Source organism: Vombatus ursinus, unplaced genomic scaffold (genome assembly GCF_900497805.2).
Source record: "Vombatus ursinus unplaced genomic scaffold, bare-nosed wombat genome assembly UNPS02014894.1, whole genome shotgun sequence".
Lineage (NCBI taxonomy): Eukaryota > Metazoa > Chordata > Mammalia > Diprotodontia > Vombatidae > Vombatus > Vombatus ursinus.
The window spans coordinates 1,755,423-1,774,537 of NW_020954672.1; the positions used below are offsets into that span (position 1 = coordinate 1,755,423).

Sequence of the window (19,115 nt, forward strand, 5' to 3'; positions counted from 1 at the left end):
TAAAATGTCTCTAATTATTAGAGGTTATGAACACTAGTGTTGGACAAAGTGCTTGTCTATATATGTTTCCAACAGAGGAGATTCTTGTTTAAGTTCAGAGGATAAACCAGCCCTGCATACCCTAAACTGTTCTTGATCTTCTAAATAAGGCCAGGTTAAGTAATCCAGTGGCACATTTTCACTTCCTGCAATTCTGGGAAAAAAAATACCTATTAGAGTCGAATAAAAGCTGGTATTTGCTTTAGGGTAAGCCATTCAGAGATTAGCTTCTCTTTCCCTTTTTGTATACTATATGTATTATTAGTTACTAATTACAGCTATAGCCCATACACAGAATTTGACAATCGGTCCTATTTTATTTAAAAAGACATCCCTTCCCTAAAAGAAGTCTGTTCGGGTCCAGGGAAGTAATTATAGCAGACATCACTATGGCTGCTTAGCCATTCAGGAAAGAAGTGCTTCTACATGTTCTTAGGTTTGGAGATAATGCCGTCAGGATACCGTTGCTTGAACCTGGCAACCACATCTGGGTCAAGTAGGTGAATCCCATCAAGTTGGTTCCCAAGGGTGATCCTGGAAATAAGAAGCAGCAATGAAGAAGTTAGCACAAGATCAAAGAGTTGAAGTTGGAAGGGAGCAAGAGTTTAAAAAAGCCTCATTTTGTGTAACAGACCCTTTCTGAGAATAATGCTATTAAATACATAAAATATGTTGGATTAGAAAAGGAACCAGTGATAGCAAAATAACAAAATATTAAAAAAAAAAAAAAAGCTCAAACATTAAGAACCCCTGATTCAATCCATAAGTACCTGCTTTAACTGTCACTATCAAAGGGAAATATGGTCCTTTTTTTCCTTCTTTTTTGCTCAAGATTCCCAGACCACTCGCTACCACAAATGTAACTTAGTTCTTATGTAGGCTGCAGGCTTAGATATGTGGATATGTGTACATAACTTTTGAGTGTAAAAATTAGAAGTGCTCATTTCAGCACATAAATGACATGCCAATGTTGGTCTAGATCTCGTTAACTATGAAATGGTGATTGAAAGTAGTTCAGTACAGTAAAGTAGTTTAGACTCTCTGGGAAGGGGGGTTGGGATGCACTGAACTAAATTAACTCCCCTCTGAGCATTAAAGGGACTACATCCTTCACAACCACAAGGGGGCAGAATACGCCCACCAAACAAGTGGCAGACCTAATAAAATGAAGACTGAGGCAATTCAGTCTCAGGCATAAGAGATAAGATTGAAGTGGAAGAAGCTATGCTAGTTTTTGGTCCACAATCTAAGGGGATGTTATCTCAGGCCAGCTTCTGGGAGCCTTACCAGTTGGGCTGTACGTTGTGTGGTCGTCCAAATAATTCAATTTTGCGGGTCCCAGGAGACAGTCTCTCTATCATTCCATAGATTTCATCTGGTTTGTGGCTGGTTGAACGAACCTGAAAAACAAGGGTCATAACTGCTTTTAAATTAACAATATTTCTACAATGAAATGAGATACTGAAGAATGCATGAGAATTTACTATAGAGAGGAAAATGCAGAATGCTTTGGGGATATAAGTACTTACCTCAGCTACAATCACTTCACAATCTAGGCCCCGGTTGAAGCCTTGAGGATTTCCCTTGACACCAACCTGCCCACCACAGAGACAGAGAATGCATCATATATAATATCTGAAGCTTCTGCTTCCACACTGTACCTCAACAAGAAACCAAACTATTGTTCCCTTTTCATCCTATCTAATTAGCTAGTTCCCACAGCTACGTACCAAACAATGCTCCTTGCCATGGTTTAGCCAATGACCCGTGCGCCCTGTTCGGATGATACGTTGCAACTGATTTGTTTTCACCCAGATAATCTCATCTACTCGTTCATACCTATGAGAAATAAAAGAATAAATATATTCTAGTTAGGCTTTCAAATTCTGCAAGGACAGTATCATCAACAAAAGTGAAAGGAAACTAGAAAATTCTTGGGGATGGTGATACGGAGTTATATCACTCAAAAAACAACATACTGATCACTACTCACCCCCAGAGGTTCAGACATTCTCTGCCCAGCTCCATGGCTCTAGGGAGGGAAAAAAAGGGGATTAATTATCATCAATGCCTAATTATAAATATGAAACTAGGAATGGGGTGAGTCAAGGTTCATGTAGGATGGGTTAACATCATAAGCTTAATAGCGGAGCTAAGAAGACTACCCAGGATCTTACTTTTCCCACTCAGTACTTTTATGCCATAACTCTACTTTCATATCCCTAAAACTGGAATGTGCATACCTGCCTGTGACCCAGAGAAAGAGAAAGCCATCATCCTGAAGCACTGGGATGTTGAGTCTCCGCATCTCATCATCTGTTAGGGTACCATATGGCAACTCCATGTGAATATCCCAGGGTGGGTCAGCCATTACCACTGCGAACTTTCCCAAGATGCTGACATCCAAGTAGCGGATATCACAACAGATCCACTGTGTGGGAGGTAAATTGGTCATCTTCCTGCCTCCAAAAGTAAAATTCACCTCCAATCCCTCACCTCTATTTAATTATCCTTTTAGCCCATTGTAAATAACGACCCCATTCCTAACAAGTAGGGCAATAACTTATTACAGCTTTGCCCTTCCTACAACTTTGGTTTTCTCCTACATAAACACTTCTGGAATTGGGCTCAGGATTTCTCTGAGTAAATAGTGATACCTGGGGTGGGAAGAGTCGATCCACACTGGAGTCAGCACCAACACCTTGTGTAAGGGCCAGTTCCTGACTAGGGGGGTGGTCCGAGCTGCCAGGGGCCTCAGCATCTATGCAGGCATCAATCTCATAATGTACATACTTGCAAGTGTCCATGTGGAAGCAGGTGTTGAGGAAAGAGCAGTCACCTAATGATTCATCTGTATGTTTATTGATGATTCGCCTGTGGAAGATAAAATCAGAGAATTCAGAGCTGCCCAGAAGAAAGTAAACTACCTCAGCACCAGATTCTACAGTGCAAATTTGGTATACTGCAGATACCAAATCTTTTCTCACAAGATTTGCAAATCCAGTCCTCCTTCCTCTCATTAAAATTTCTTTCTCTACCACTAGTAGCTTTGGGGAAGGAAGGATGATTGCAAATAATATAAGATGATATGATCGAAACTGTTGAAAAGATCTGTTCTACTCTCTAAGTTAGCTTTTTTAATCACAAAAGCAGGAAGAAAACACCATCTGGTTATAGAAAAGTTTAAATTAAAGACAATCCAATCAGGAACAGACTTTGTACAGGTTCCTGTCTTTTTTCCCCCCCTGAAGTCATACTCCTTTTAAAGAAGTCTACATTCAGTGGGATTTAGAAAACACCTAATGCTTTCTTGTTTCAGGAAGAAAGATCATAAAAACTTTTATCTTCCAGTTCCATTTGGGATAGCAGCAAGTATTTCTTTCCCAGGGAAGACTACATCTTTGTATGGTGGCAAGACCTCTCATTCTCTCTGGAACATCTATTTTTGGAAAGGACTTGTGCCAAAAGGGAATAAATGCCTATTCCTAGGAGGCCACCCCACCCCTTCCCCTCTCCAAAAGACCTGAAATGCAACTTGCGGCAGGGCCGGTCAGCATCACTGGCCTTCATGCACTCCTCTTTGGTGCCATAGTCACAGAACTCTTGTACCTGGGCCCGTCCTCGAGAGCGGAACTTTTCCACAATGGACTGCTCCTTGGCTGTTGTTGTATTTAGCAGTTCCAAAATCTCCTGACTCACCTATAACAAAAGAAGCCTAAAACCTAAGAGGTTTTCCATGCAGACCTTAACCAGCTTCTTCATAAACACCTTTACATATTCTACCTGCCATTAAGGCCCTTGGGAGAAGTAAGGACAAATTGGAAAGTGGATGACTTGCTACAGAGCAGAACAAAGAAGAATACTTATCTAAGGCCTATATAGCCCTGGCATGTAAGATGGCATTTGGGCTCAAACTAGAATGCAAAAATTATTGACTTCCTGTTTTAATCACTTAGGCTGTCCTTTACCCAGAAATTAAAACAAAACAAAAAAGAATCATTCCCTTTGCCCATTCTCACTCTCTTATTTATGATCCTATGATCCATTTCCCTAGATCTTCCCCATTCCTATTATCCCACTTTTTTTTTTTTGGCTACCTGTAACACTTATCCACATATACTCTTCACCACCTTAATTATTCTTTATTTAGGTTTTCCTATTGCCACCACTTCCATTCCTAACCTTCTTGCTCTGTTGCTCCTTGGTAGACTGTTGATTCAAGAGACTCTCAATTTCCAGGTCTACATCGGAAGCAGCATGTTTCCGTGATTTTTTGGCTGGCTCTTTGGCTGGCTCCGAGGTTGAGGAGGCCAGACCAGAGGTTGAGGAGCTGGTAAATGTAGTAGCTGTGGTGGGGTCTTGCTCTGCTCTCCGCTTCTGCCCTGTGCTGGCCCCTGTCACTTCCCCAAGGCCCTTCTTCTCTGCCACAGCCCCCATCATGGCTGAGAGTTTGGAATGGTCAGCATAGGTCACCAGGGTGGGGTGCGCATCATCTTGAAGAAGGCCTCGCTTTACTTCAATCAACTCTTGTGCTGCAAACTTCTGTAGAAGGCTTTCCACCCCATCTTGTGTTGCAGGGGCATCTGGCTGGGGAGGGGCAACAAGACACTGGCTATGAGCTGAAGAAAAGGGAAAGTGGGAGATCCCAGCCCTCTGTCACATAGATGTCATTACCGTAGAGATAGCAAGACGGATGGACACGGCATCAGTGGGTAGTGTCAGTGCCAGGTCTGAGAGGTGGTGTAATAACTTCTTCTCCAGCTCAGGGTCTGTGGCGAGCTCTGGAGTTCCTGAAGCAGTGCTGGGTTTAGGGCCACTTGAGGTGGGTGTCATGGGCACTGGACTGTCACTTCGAAAGGTTGGTGATAGCACTGCTTCTGGGTTCCGAGGATCTATAAGAAAGGAAGCAGGGAAGGAGGGGTAAAGAGAAGAACATGGAAGAACTGAGAATAATACTACCACTGGCCACACTGGGTATTTTAAAGTAAGTCTAAACTCAGCTTCCCCAGCAATAACCTTTCCTCATGCCAAGCAGATTCTCTGACCAGGCTATTAGGTTGGCCTTTCCTTCTTTTGGCTTTCATGGAACAGTCACTAAGCTTCCTAATCTTTTCCCCAGGATGGTCTTGTGAGTTACCTACATAAGTCTTCTTCAAAACTCCACATCAAAGTTAATAAACTAATTAAGGCACAATACTTAGATGTAAATTTCTCTACTTTTTACCTTCAGGGTCACCTTTTGATATAGATGGCATTAAACAGCAGTCTGAAGATGACAAAAAGTTCCTAAAAGGTAGGGCTAGGCTACCTTCTTGGGTTAGGAAGAACAAATTTTCTTGGTGCCATGGTCACTGTCATAAGGAAGGGCTTTCAGGAGGTAGGACTTTGAAATGGACTATTCTGCCTTATAAATTATTATCTAGTTAAAATGGAAATGAAACAATTTTCCTGAAGCCCACTAAATCTCCAAGAATGCTTCCTGTATGTGAGTTTGGTACTTTTCTTTTTCCATCACTTCTTCCCTGTTCGTCTTCAGTATGCTATCCAATCTCTACTGGGCTGTAACCCCCTTTAACTCTTCACTGATTGCCTATCGCATTCCACAGCAGATACTCCAAATTTTTTCTCAAATATTCCCCACCAACTCCCACGAAATGACTCTGCCTTATACTTCATACACAAAAAAATTGAAACAATCAATTGAGAGTCTTCCTTCTCCCCAATTCTACAATTCAAATCACTGCAACATCACCTCCCATTTTCTTCTTTGCTACAATCTTGAAGGATAAGGTGGTCCTTCTCTTTGCCAATGTCACCTCTCTACCTGGGAGGAGGAGGGGATCAAGGACAAATCAATGGTAGTTTGCCCCTTCCATTATCCTCCACTCACCCCAATGTTCAACCTCTCCTTATTCACTGGCTCCTTCCCAGCTGCCTATAAACATGCTCAGGCCTCATCCACCCTTAGAAACAAAATCGATTTACCAGAACTTACCATTCCTTTTGTTCTCTCATTCCCTTTCATATTCACATTCCTAGGAAAAACTGCCTCCACTTTCTCACATCTCATTCACTTCTTAGCTCCTAATAATCTGATTTCTGTCCTCACCATTTACTGAAACTGCTCTCTCCAAGGTCACCAATACTATTAATTGCTAAATCCAATAAATTTCTCAGTGCTCATTCTTCTTGATATCACTAGATTGTATATTGCTGACCACCTTCTCCATATGGACATTCTTTGCTCAGGTTTTAATGGCACTGCTTTGTTGTGGTTCTCTTCTTACCTATCTACCTAATTCTTCTCAGTCTCCTTTGCAGGATCACTCTAACCAAGTATACCTCAGGGCTGTCCTGGTTCCTCTTTTCTTCTTTCTACATACTTTTTTTTTTTGAAAATTTTTTTTATGTGTGAGGCAATTGGAGTTAAGTGACTCGCCCAGAGTCACACAGCTAGTGAGTGTTATGTGTCTGAGGCTGGATCTGAACTCGGGTCCTCCTGACTCTATGACTGGTGCTCTATCCACTGTGCCACCTAGCTGCCCCTTTACATATTCTGAGTGATCTTATCAGCTCCTCTTTATTTAGCTACGTAGGTGACTCTCAAATCTATATATTCAGCCCTAATTTCTCTCCCGAGCTCCAGGCCTACATTTCTAACTGCCTACTTGACATTCTATGTGGATGTCCCAATAGCACCTCAAACTTAATATGTTTAAAACAAAACTCATAATCTTTCCCCTCACACCTACCATTCCTCCTAACTTCCCAATTTCTATCAAGAGCACCATCATTCTAGTCGACTAGGTTTGCAACCAAGGAAACATCCTTATCTCTTCCTTCTCACTAATCTCCATCCCACCGCCACCCCATCTGATCATCTATCCAGTCTTGTAGATACCTCCTCACCATCTTTAGTGGCTATCTTCTGTCCCTATTCCCACAACTCCCCTAAATTCAGGCCCTCTTCACTTTCTATTTGGATAATTAATAACTTCCTAATTGGTTTCCCTGATATTAGCTTCTTTCAAGTCTTCCTCCAAAAAGCTGGCAAACTGATTGTCCTCAAGTACAAGTCTGATTGTCCTTCCCTTGCTTAAGAAACTTAAGTTGCTCTCCATTGCCTTTAAGATAAAATACAAACTCCCTTGGTATTTAAAGCCCTTTCCCTCATCTGGCTCCAGCTTATCTCCCTAGCCTGTTTACCCACTATTCCTCTCATGCATGATACCTCCAGCTAAACTGGACTACCTGCTGTTCCTCATACATTCCATTCTACCTCCTGTTTCTGTGCCTTGGCACAAGCTATCCCATTCATATCTGGAATGTTTTCACTCCTCAACTCCTTCTAGAACTTCAAGCTCCCTTCAAGGCTCAACTCAACTGTCACCTCCAGGAGGCCCTTCTTGTTTCACCCAGTTGTTAATGCCCACCTCCCCAACCACTTTGTATTTGTGTATGTGTATCTATGAACATCCTGTATCCTCCAAGTTCCTTGAGGGCAGGGATTGTCACAGATTTGCATTTTTACTCCCAATGCCTCCCATATTGCGTGGCAGGTTCTTACTAAATGCTTGCTGATTGACCCAGATCTAAACAAAGTAAGGAGTACTCTGTATAAGACTTACTGGTATGTATTGCTGTAAAGTAATATAGATCCAATCTCATTACAGTGGGCTCCAAAGATCTTTTTTTTGGTCATACTAAAATTCGGACTATCAGATGAAGATGACAAAACTTTTGCTTATTCAGAGATTTTCATTATTATGGAATTTATTTTAGTGAAATTTGAAAATTTAATTAAAGGGAAGCAGTTCAGATATACAAGATATCCTGCTGATAGTGCTACATCTTAAATATGATCATTCTCTTTGGTAAGCAGAATTTCATTTTCCTATAACTGATAAGAGTAAACAGTTGTTAATTTCTACAATTTTGCTTCTGACTATAATGTCATCATGGTTTAGTCCTAGTAAAATAGAACAATGAATAATGTATATGCATGAAACTGAACCCTTTTTCTCTCCCATAAAGTATAAAAACTAGGCTAAGAATTACTGTTTTTTTTCCTTGCACAACTGAGTCTAAACCAATGTAAAAGGTCAACAAACCAAGAAAATACTGTTTGTAATGTTTTAAAAAGTGAGGCACTAAGTTATTACAACTCATGTAATCATGATAACCAATGCAATCCCTCTTCATTTCTGCCTCTTGGAATCCCTGGTTTCCTTCAAGTTTCAATTCAAGTATCATTTGCTACAGGAAAGCCTTTGCTGACCTGCATTCCACATCTCTCCTGCCCCAGCTGCTATTGCTTTACCTTCCAAAAGTTACCCTGTATTTATTTTGCAAATATTCTGCATGTACTTACATATGTACATGTTTTCTACCCATCAGAATGTAAGCTCATTGAGAGCAGAGTCTATTTCATGTTCACTTTTTTATCTTCAGTACAGTGCCTGGCAAAGTAGCTATTTAATAAATGCTTGTTGATTCATTCACCAAGCTTGGCCCTGGCAATCAAACAATCAACCAGTAAGCATTTATTATCTACTGTGTGCCTAGGCTCTAGGGATTCAGACACAAATATGAAACAATTCCTCCCTTAATGAAGTTTATATTGTAAGGGAGGAGTTAAGATGTACACATATAAATATACCTAAGACATACAAAGCAGCCACAAGGTAAACCTTGTATGGGAAAGCACCAGTAGCTAATGACACTAGGAAAGGCCTCCTTCAAAAGGTAGAATTTGAGCTGAGTCTTTAAGGAAGCCAGGGATTACAGAGTTAAGAAAAATGCACCTCCCCCTCTTCTTTGAAGAGGTGAAGGTCTATCAGTGTGGAATACTGCATAAATAGTCAAACACAATTAATGAAAGAGTTGGCTGGTTTTGCTGAACTATACCACCCTCCCCCCTTTCCTCAGTAACATTTGTTACAAAGGAGGGCTGCCTAAGTAAGGTAGGAGAAAAAAGAACATATTCAGAAAGGAAGGTGACAAAAAACAAAAAGATATTAATAAAAACAAATGAAATTGTTGCAACAATTTTTGAATAAAATTCATGTAATGGAATATTACTGTGCTATAAGAAATAAGAAACATGAATAAAAAGAAGCTTAGAAATACACGAAGTGATGCTAAATGAGATAAGCAGGGCCAAGAAAAAATACTTATACAATAATTACAACAATGTAAATGGAAAGAATCACCACAATACAATTGAAAATGAATGCTGCAAATTATAAAGAACAAGCATGGCCCTGAAGAAGAGATATGAGGAGATGAGTTTTTCCTACTTGTTTGCAGAGGTCCTGGTGAGGAATGATACACAGATATGGAACCACAGCATGTTTTGCCAGATTTTTTTCAATGTGTTGATCAGTTTTTTGCCAATTCTCCACCCCCTCCCCATAAGCTTTTCTTTAAAAAACTCTGTTATGTGAAGATGACGGGAGATTTAGGAGATTTTAAAAACAAAAGATGTCAATAAAAATGTATATAAAGAACCCCTCTGTCCAAAAAGACAGAAAACTTTCAGAAAGTCTACCTTTCTATTTGAGTTCTTTCTCACTCTAACTTGTTAGATCACAAGGATTTCTTAAAATTAACATTCAGCTAATAAAATGCAAATCACAATGACCGAGGTTTCACCTTACATCCAGCAAACTGGCACAGATGACAAAAGATGGGAATACTAAATGTTGGAGGAATTGTATAAAGACAGGCACAGAAATGAATTGCTGGCGGAGCTGTGAATTAATAACAACCATTCTGGAAAGTCATTTAGAATTATGCCCATGAATTGGCTAAAAAAATATCCATACAGAGAGTCCACCCCTAGGTATATATCCCAAGGAGGTTGCTGAAAAATAATAGCACCTTTTGTGGTAACAAAGAACTGAAAACAAGACAAGTATCCATTGTTTGGATAATGGCTAAACAAATTATGGTACATGAATGTAATGAAATATTGTGTTGCCAAAAAAAATGGTGAATATAACAAATACAAGAAGGCAAAGACTTATATGAATTGATGGAAAGTCAAATAAGCAGAGCCAGGAAAACAATACAACAATGTAGAACCATCACAAAACAAATGAAACTTAAAGTTGTGAGGCTGTTTATAATGAAGATGCTTAACCCGAAAGGAAAAACATGAGAAGGCAACCCCTGCTGCCATTTCCTCTTCCTTTCTCAGAAAGGAGTGTCCTGTGGCTGTTCTAGGGCATGAAACAATGTATATAATATCAAACTGTTAAAAATATGTTCATTGATTTTGTTAAAATTTTCCCTCCTCTTCCTCTTAAAAATTTTTTTTCCTTATTGGTGATAGTTCTTTGGGAGGGGAAGTAATATAAGAAATTTATTTCAAAAAACTAAATTTGGCATATTAGCGCTGATGTGATTAAGTCACTAGTCACATCGAAATGTCCAGATGATTCCACCTGTGGTGAGGGTGGAGGATTTTAAATTGATCTTGAATAACTAGGTCCATTATGACATTATGGGCATTCTGAAATTTTCATTTGATGTCACAGATAGGTCACATTTTACCTAGCCAGTATTTTTCTTAATGTGCATTCATACTCTGAGTGGAGAACTTCTAACATAACGGCCATGTCCTTGACATTAAGTTATGTAGGAAATGGAGACCTATGCTTACTCAGGAAAACTTCTAATATCTTGACCCAACTTACAGCATTTTCATTGTTTCTGAAATCCTTCCCTGAGTCTATAGTGCAATCATGTTACTTGGGTATAAGAAATTCAAAAATGGTAAAAATGATCTAAAAATTGTTAGAAAAAACTGAGCTGTATATCATGATCTCAAAACTACATAGTGAGTTCTTGAGTGTCCTATCCTTTTAACTGTTATCTAACCCCAAATCCTGTGTGGGAATAGTCTACTCAAACTGTCACAAATAATGATTCTTTAAACACTTTTCTCAAAGCTGCAGCTGTGAAACACCACCTTATTTTCCTGCCAAATATCCATTCTTTGTATGTGACTCTCATAAGAATGAAGCACAGGAATCTAAAGATTCAAAAGAGAGGAGTAACCTCTTCTGACTTTCCCATGACATCTATTATTACCAAATTCAAAACATGCAATCCCACATGTAAACTTGGCTGGATGATGGCTCTTTTAACTTAAATGAAACCCACTGAATGATCCCTTCATGTTGGCTGCTCTATTGATTGAAGATACTACCCAATTCTTTAGAGATGTTATTTGACTTAAAAACATTTATAAAACTATTCTACCCACAAATATATTTTAAGCACTATAATCAGATATTTTCTGAGTCTTAACTTGCAGTACTGATAAAAACATTAATTTGGATTTTATCTTGAATGTCAATGAGTTTAAAATGTTCTATTAAAAATTTCTTATATATCCCATTGATACCATAAACTAATTTGATTTCATTTTAGAAACACGAATCATAAGCATTTCTCCAACACTTTTTTGATTTGTATTAGTTAATATGAGAATCAAAGTGCTCTTTACAAATTAGTCATTACTTCCTAATGTAAACAAGAATCCAAGAGAAGCATCCCAACCCACAAACACCAAAAATTTGTTGTCAATCTTTTCCCTTTGTAAATCTGACGAATCATTTATTTCAGTACTACTATCTTAATTTGTATTATCCTCACAGAATTCTGGATGGGAATCATAAAGTTATTATCTCTCCTGTTTCCTTTATTTGCATTCAGGACTCCAAGGAAAGAAGATAACTTCTTTTCTGACTTTATACACATTCATGTAATAATTCTTAACAATCAGCTAATAACATTCTATTAATAAATTAATTTCAATCATCTAAACATCTGATTGTCTATATGTGACTCACTGGTCCAATAATTCCTATTTTTAACCTAATAATTAATGCTTTGCCAAGATTAACTAACACCACTAAATTATGTTTGTGCTTATCTTTTACACCAAGATTGACTTAAAACAACACCAACACTCTTTTGATGTGCTAAGAAGTCCAACAAAATTAGTTAAATCACCAAACCATTAGGTTCAGAACAAAAACGTAAATACTGGAAATCTAATAAAGCCAGTATATATATATGAATCTCTGAAACAAATGGATAAGTATTTATGTTATATAATAAGCATATAGCAGCAAAGAGGGCCTTTTAATCTAGGATAATAATAAAGTAAAAGATATTGTTTTCTATCTTTAAAATGAAATACAGATTTCCATCAAAAGATAATTATTTTATTTTAAAAGATTTACTAAGACAATACTTAGAAAAAAAGCTCCCACCTCATTAATTTCATTCATATGGGGAGCTTAGACAGTTTTCAAAAGAAAGGATATCTGCGCAGGTCTAGGGTCATAACACTTTTGTCTGTGAGCCAAGTGAATTTTTGTGGTAGTAGAAAGAGCGCAGTATTTGCAGTTAAAGGCCCTGGCTGTCTGAGCTTGGACAAATTATTTCACCTGCTGGGATCTCAGTTTCCTCATCTGTAAAATGAAGGAATTGCACTAGATATCTAAAGTTAGGATTTCTTTCTTATCTAAATTTAGGATTTTATGATCTTACCTGTTTCTCAGTATTTAGTTCTACTAAGCAAGCAAGACAGTTTGTAAGACTATAAAAATGTGTTGGACCAATTTTATTTCCTCCTATTATAAGGAAACAGATCATGGAGAGAATTTAAAATTTATTAAAGCTTCTGATTACTTGCATAGCATCTTTATTAATAAGTTAAAAGTACACATACTTTAAAGGTTATATAAGTACTGCTTTCAACAGCAAACTAATCCATTCATGCTTTTTCATCCTTGTGTTCACATCTTCCCATAAATCCTCAGCATGCTGGAGTAAGGAACCTTACATCTTCTGATTTCATTTAGAGCATGTAGCCTAGATGTCCACTGATTATTTTGCTCTCAATACACAACTAGCCTACTTCATTTTCTGTTTATATATCTCTGAATATATCTTTTTCATTGTTTCTTTTGGTCAGTTCTTTACTGGGAACACACTGCAGCCTACTCATGGCTCCTCTACCTTCATACAGTACTCCCTCCCCTCCCCTGTCCTACACACACCACAACAGGCCCCCTCCCTCTCTATTGCCTTTTGGATGATCTGCAGATTTAATTCTTCTGGAACTGGTATTCCATGACAGCCAGCCATATAAACAGGCGGTCAACAAGCATGCCTGGCACTGGGCTAAGTGGTGGGAATACAAATACAACAGCACCATGAAGAATACTGATAGTAAAAAGATAGTCCATTCTTTCAGAGAAAAGCTTGGAGTCACTAAAAGCACTGCACAATTTCTGAAAGGCAATCCAGCTCACTCTCCTCCTATTTGATTCTGGGCCAAGTTTGCTGTCCAGTCTGTCCATGATGAATGCACTAAAGAACCAGCTCTACAGGTTGGACAACTAACTGCAGGGGTAATGGTTTTCAAATTTTCTGAAGCCTCTCCCTTTTCTCTCCTTAATCTGTCTTTTCTCTTCTCTCTCTCTCCTCTCCCTTTCCTGCCTTTTCTTTGCCTTATTTGTACTGATATCTTTGTTTCTGTAACATCTTCATTTCTCAATATATTCCTCCTTCCTTTCCCAAGGAAGCCACCCCTTGTAATAAAAAGTTTAAAAAAAAACCAGTTCAGAAAAAGTAACCAACACATAAACCATATTTTGATAGTATGTGTCATATTTCACATCCACAGTCAAAATATCTGCGATAAAGGGAGGGAGGTGTAATTTCTTAACTATTCTCTGGAGTCAGAGTTTGATTGTTACAAATACAGTATTTAGTTTCAGTTTTCATTCTATTTATATATCAGTCATTATGTATATTGTGTTTCACTTTGAAATCCTTCATGAGTCATTCTATGCTTTTCTGAACTCTTCATATTCATTATTTCTTATGATACAGTAATGCTCCATTACATCCACATACACAATTTGTATCGCTACTCCCCAACTGATCGTCATCTTCTTTGTTTCCAGTTCTTTCCTATTGATAGACTCTTAAAAAAACCCAAACAAACCAATTACTGCAACACAAGGTCAAGAATATCAAGATTAATAATGGAAAAAAAGTGGGAAGGGAGGGGGTCTGGGTCTATCAGTATCCTATCTCAAAACAACTTTGAAAGATTTGAGAACTCTCATCAATTCAGTGAATCCCGAAGAATGAAGATGAAACACAATAGTCACCTCTTGCCAAAGAAGTGACAAATTTAAAATGCAGAAACATATTTTCGAGTATGGCCAATGTTGCAATTTGTATTGCAGGAACTATGCATGTTTATCATCTAGGTTTTGTTTTTTCTTTTCTTTTTTTTTTTCAATGGAGGAGTAGTAAGAGGGTCAGATTATAAATGCATGCAAAAATTAATGTATTTATTTTAAAAATAAATGTTACTAATATTTTTTTTTTGCAGTACCTAAATTTCCGCTTTCAGAAAGCCATATCCTACAACAGAAATTTTTAAGAAAAAGAAGAAAAAATTTCAGAAAAACCAATCAATATATCAGAAAAATCTGACATTATATGCAATACACTTGGGGAGCTCTCACCTATGCAAAGGAGTAGGAGGGTGTGTCTTCTCATGTCTTTTCTTTGGGGCCAAGCTTGGTTTTTTTTCCCTTTTTTGTTGGTAATTTTGCAATATTCTCTTTAGATTCTTTCAAAGGAGAAAGCCTCAATGTAATAATAAGAGTACTGACTAGGTGAGAGTCTGAGGACCTAGTTTAGAAAATTCATTCTATTTACTTCCCATGTGACCTTGGAGGAACTACTTAAAACCCTCAAGGTCTGACTGTTCATTTCTAAAATGAGTGGACTGGACTAGATAATCTTACTATAAACTCTCTAAAGATTATGATCCTAATTATGGTCATAGCAGCCAGTTCAATTTGTGTATGCACATCCCACATCAACTAGGGCTGTGATGTGTTAGAAAGAACAATAATGATTATATAGAGCACAACTTAGAAAATATTTTCAAACTACTGACTTTGTCCAGGATGTTAGAGGCTTAAATTCAAAGAAATGGTTTTCAGTAGCTTACTGCTCAACACAAATGATATATACAATGATGTTTCTGAATGCATTAAAAGGCATTTATTAAAAGCTTAATGTTTACAAAGTACTCTGGTAAGCACTGGGCATACAATAGAAAAATAAGAGAGTTGCTGCTCTCAAGGAGCTCACATTCTATTGGGCGAGACAGCATATATAGGTGGTTTCATCTACAAGTCAGATGGTAATGCTTAATGCTATTTCCATAGAAAAATTCTGACGTTGAACCATCTGACAGCTCCAAGTACTTTTTATGAGAATCAGCCTTAGTTGTCAACATCATTTAATGTGTTTATCAATGACTTTTCCATTTGGGGGTAATCCTCCATTTTTATTCTTGAAGCATTAAAGATGATTCCAAGGTTTCAAACATGGATAACTGGGAATTTAGTGATTCTTCATCAGAAATAGTGAAGTTTGAAGGAGGGGTATGTAATTAGAAAATTTATAATAAATCCCCTTCCAGTCATATTGAGTTTGAAATGCCCCCGGGGCCTCCAGATAGACATGCCCAACAGATACATGGAAATGTAGGGCTGTAGTTTAGGAGAGAGTTTTGGGCTGGATAAATAGACCTATATGAAAAGATGCTGAACAAAGACAGCCAAACCCAAGGAAGAACATAAGCAATTACTACAACAACAACATTATGGGAATGGGAACAAATAGCAAACAAAAATCAGATAAAAAGCAATGAATAATGTTGGAACTATCTTATTAAATTTAAAGCTATTCAATGAACTTCAGTGGCTCCTTATTACCTTCAGGATCAAATATAAAATCCTCTGTTTGGCTTTTAAAACACTATATAACCTAGTCCAGTCTTAGTTTTACTCCCTTCCACAAACCATGCAATCCAGTGACACTGACTTCCTTGACATTCCTCAAACAAGGCACTCTATCTTTGACTCTGTATATTCTCTTTTTCTTTTAAATTTAAAGCTTTATTGATGGATTTTGTTTTCACATTACCTACATTTACAGATTATTCTCACTTTGTGAGAGATCTTTTGGAAAAAGTAAAACAGTTAAGTAAAACTAACAATGTGGTAAGTGGTCTTATTTGAAAGTTCATGCAACATTTCACATCTGTAGCATCCTGCTACCTTTCTATTAAAAAAAAAATCCATTTGTTCTTCCTCTCCCCCATCCATCTCATAGTGGGTAGGGGTGGGGATGGGGGGGAAAAGAAATTTCTTGTAACAAATATGCATAGCTGCTTTACCATCATGCCCAGAACTCTCTCCCCTCTCATCTCTGGTTCCTGGCTTCCTTCAAGTTCCAGCTAAAATCCTTTTCCAATCCCTTTTAATGTTAGTGCTTCCCTCTAATCTCCAGTTTATCCTGTACATATCTTGTTCATACAGTCATTTACATATTGTCTCCCTCAATAGACCCTGAGCTCTTTGAGGGCAGAGGACTGCTTTTTTTTTTTTTTTTAAACTTTCTTCGTATCCGCAGCCCTTAGCAAGGTGCCGGGCACACAGTAGATTCTTCAAAAATACTTGCTAATAGAGCCCTGGCCCTGGAGTCAGGATGACCCGAGTTCAAATCCAGCCTCAGACACATAAGACTCACTAGCTGTGTCACTCTGGGTAAGTCACTTAACCCCAACTGCCTCACAAAAAACAAAAACAAAAATACTTGCTAACTGACAAAAACACCGATCCTTCCTTTCTTTTAATAAACAAGAAACTACTAGTGTGAGGTTTTATATACTATCAATGTAATATGGTTGAGAGAGGAATGTATTTGGAGCCAGAGGCCCTCAGTTTGAATCCCAGGTCTGCTCCTTACTAGCTGTGTGTGACCTTGGGCAAGGCAGTTCACATCTCCTGCCTTTTCTAGTGGTGTTATCTACATTTTAAAGATGAAGAAAGTGAGGCACTGAGGAAGTTAAATGACTTGCCTCAGGTTCACAGGTAGCAAGTGTCTGATAGTATGGTAGTATTTGAACTCATGTTGCTGATTCTATTCCAGTATGTGAACATACTGTGTGAACTCATTTATACAAACACATATATGACATTCACATAGATTGTTGCTTGGACATATATGCACATATCTGACATTTCTAAAGATCTTTAAAATTTCGCAAAATGCGTAAAACAATATATCATCTGAGTCCCACAAAAGGCATTATAAACATCATTTTGTAGATTAGGAAATTGAAGATCAAAAAGGTTAATGGTCACACAGCTTCTATATGTCAGAGGTAGGGTTTGAACCCGGGTATTTTGAATTCAAGTCTAGCTCTCTATACATTATGCCATGCAGTTTCTTAGTTATTATCAAAAATGACTGTATTTGTATAAGTGAATGTAAAATAGAACAATTAAAAACAAAATCAAAACTACATAGACACAATATGCAGAAAATGGAAAGGGTTTGGAAAAGGGAAGGGAGGGGAAAGGAATAACCTACCATGTGCCAGGCACTATGCTAAACACAGTATTCGAATCGGTGCTGTTATTATCCTTACTTTACAGCGGAGGAAATTGAAGCAAAGAGAGGTTAAGTGACTTGCCCAGGATCACACAGCTAGGAAAATATTTGAGGCTGGATTTGAACTTAAGACTTCATAACATGAACTCAGTGCTCTATCCAGCTACCAAGCTACCTCAGAAAGAGGTCCAGAGTCAAAATTGCTGAAAGTTCAATAGGAATAAACAAGGTCCAGTTCCATAATAGTGGTTCTCACATTAATCAATCCATGCACCACTTTACTGGGATCAAAGATCCCTTGCATCCCGCAACCTAGCCCTCTCCTTCCAACACTGACAAGACATAGATACACTTCGATTTTCTTGGAAGAGTATCTTCCCCTCTCACCTACATGACAGTGTATCATTCTGCACAGCAAGAACAAATGCATCGGAGTTATATTTTACCGGTGTCGGATCTTTAAAAATTGGGCTGCAATCATATGAGTTGGAGTGTTGGGGATGTGAACTTTCTACGGGTGTAGGGTAGGGTCTCCTACCTCCTGTTGCGTGTGCTGAAAAGACAACTAAGATGATGAAAGGACTGAAAAACACGGCAGAGGAGGATCAGTTGAAGGGACGGGATTGTTTAATTTGGAAAAAAGATTCGCTGATGGAGGAGGCGTTCTGCAGCATAACTGTCTGTATAGAGCTGAAAGGTTGTCAAGTAGTGGAAAGTTTAGACAGATTTCTAACTTCTCTAACTAGGACTCCTTGGCCTGAGACAGCAAAGCCAGGAGCTATGAGTAGAAGGTGCAGAAGCATTTTTTAGCTTGATACTAAGAAAAACTTTCAAATGATTAGCGCTGTTCAAAAGTGCAGTTAAGGTACCTGGTAGGTAGTGGGTTCCCCATCCCCTGAATTCTTTAATAAAAGGATCGAGAACCCCTTGCCGGGGCGCCCGGCGCGTCAGCTCGATGCTTAGGTGACACTCGGCTGGGACCCCGAGGATGCCAGAAGGAATCCTTGAGGAACGCTTTGGGCCGGACGCCGAGCCTCGACCCTCTGTGCCCCGTTCCTCCTCCGCCCCGCCCGACCTGGGACCCTTAGCCCAGGACTGCCCGCTGCGTCTTCCCCCTTCCGCTCCCGCTCCTCACCGAGGTGCCCCGAGTCCTGCTTCCGCCGCCGCTGCAGCCTCTCCCGCAGGGAGTCCAGCTGCTTCTTGTGGGCCTGGATAGAGCTCCATGTGTCGGACATCTTCGCCTCCCGACGTCCCGGGGCAAAGAGCGGCGAAGCTGCAGCTGCCCCTGCACCTCTTCCCCAACCAGGGCCACTGACACCGGGAGGGAGGTGCAGAAACTTCACATGGACACTCGGTACCAAACAGGAAGAGGCTGGCTGGCGAGGCACCTGGGTGAGGCGTCATTTCCGCTTCCGCCCTTACTTTGAAGTCAAAATGGGAACCATATTCATTATGGGTATAAGAGCTACCATTTTCCTTTTTGGCGGCGTAAAATGCCGCAAGCATCAGTGGGTACTGGCAAAGTGAAGCCGAAATAACCATGTTGGTAGTTGGGAGGAGAA

General features: G+C 39.0%; 1 protein-coding gene across 1 annotated transcript; it reads right to left on the reverse strand.

Moving 5' to 3' along the window:
- Window positions 1-336: 336 nt before the first annotated feature.
- Window positions 337-18,916, reverse strand: METTL3 (methyltransferase like 3). The gene is made up of 11 exons (XM_027843054.1): window positions 18,689-18,916; window positions 4,714-4,931; window positions 4,222-4,626; window positions 3,563-3,738; window positions 2,697-2,913; window positions 2,283-2,470; window positions 2,033-2,071; window positions 1,770-1,878; window positions 1,569-1,634; window positions 1,327-1,439; window positions 337-573 (listed from the first exon to the last, which is right to left on the reverse strand). Exons 1-11 carry the CDS (start codon window positions 18,786-18,788, stop codon window positions 462-464), a joined length of 1,743 nt encoding a protein of 580 aa, XP_027698855.1. The 5' UTR covers window positions 18,789-18,916; the 3' UTR covers window positions 337-461.
- Between the last annotated feature and the right edge of the window lie 199 nt (window positions 18,917-19,115).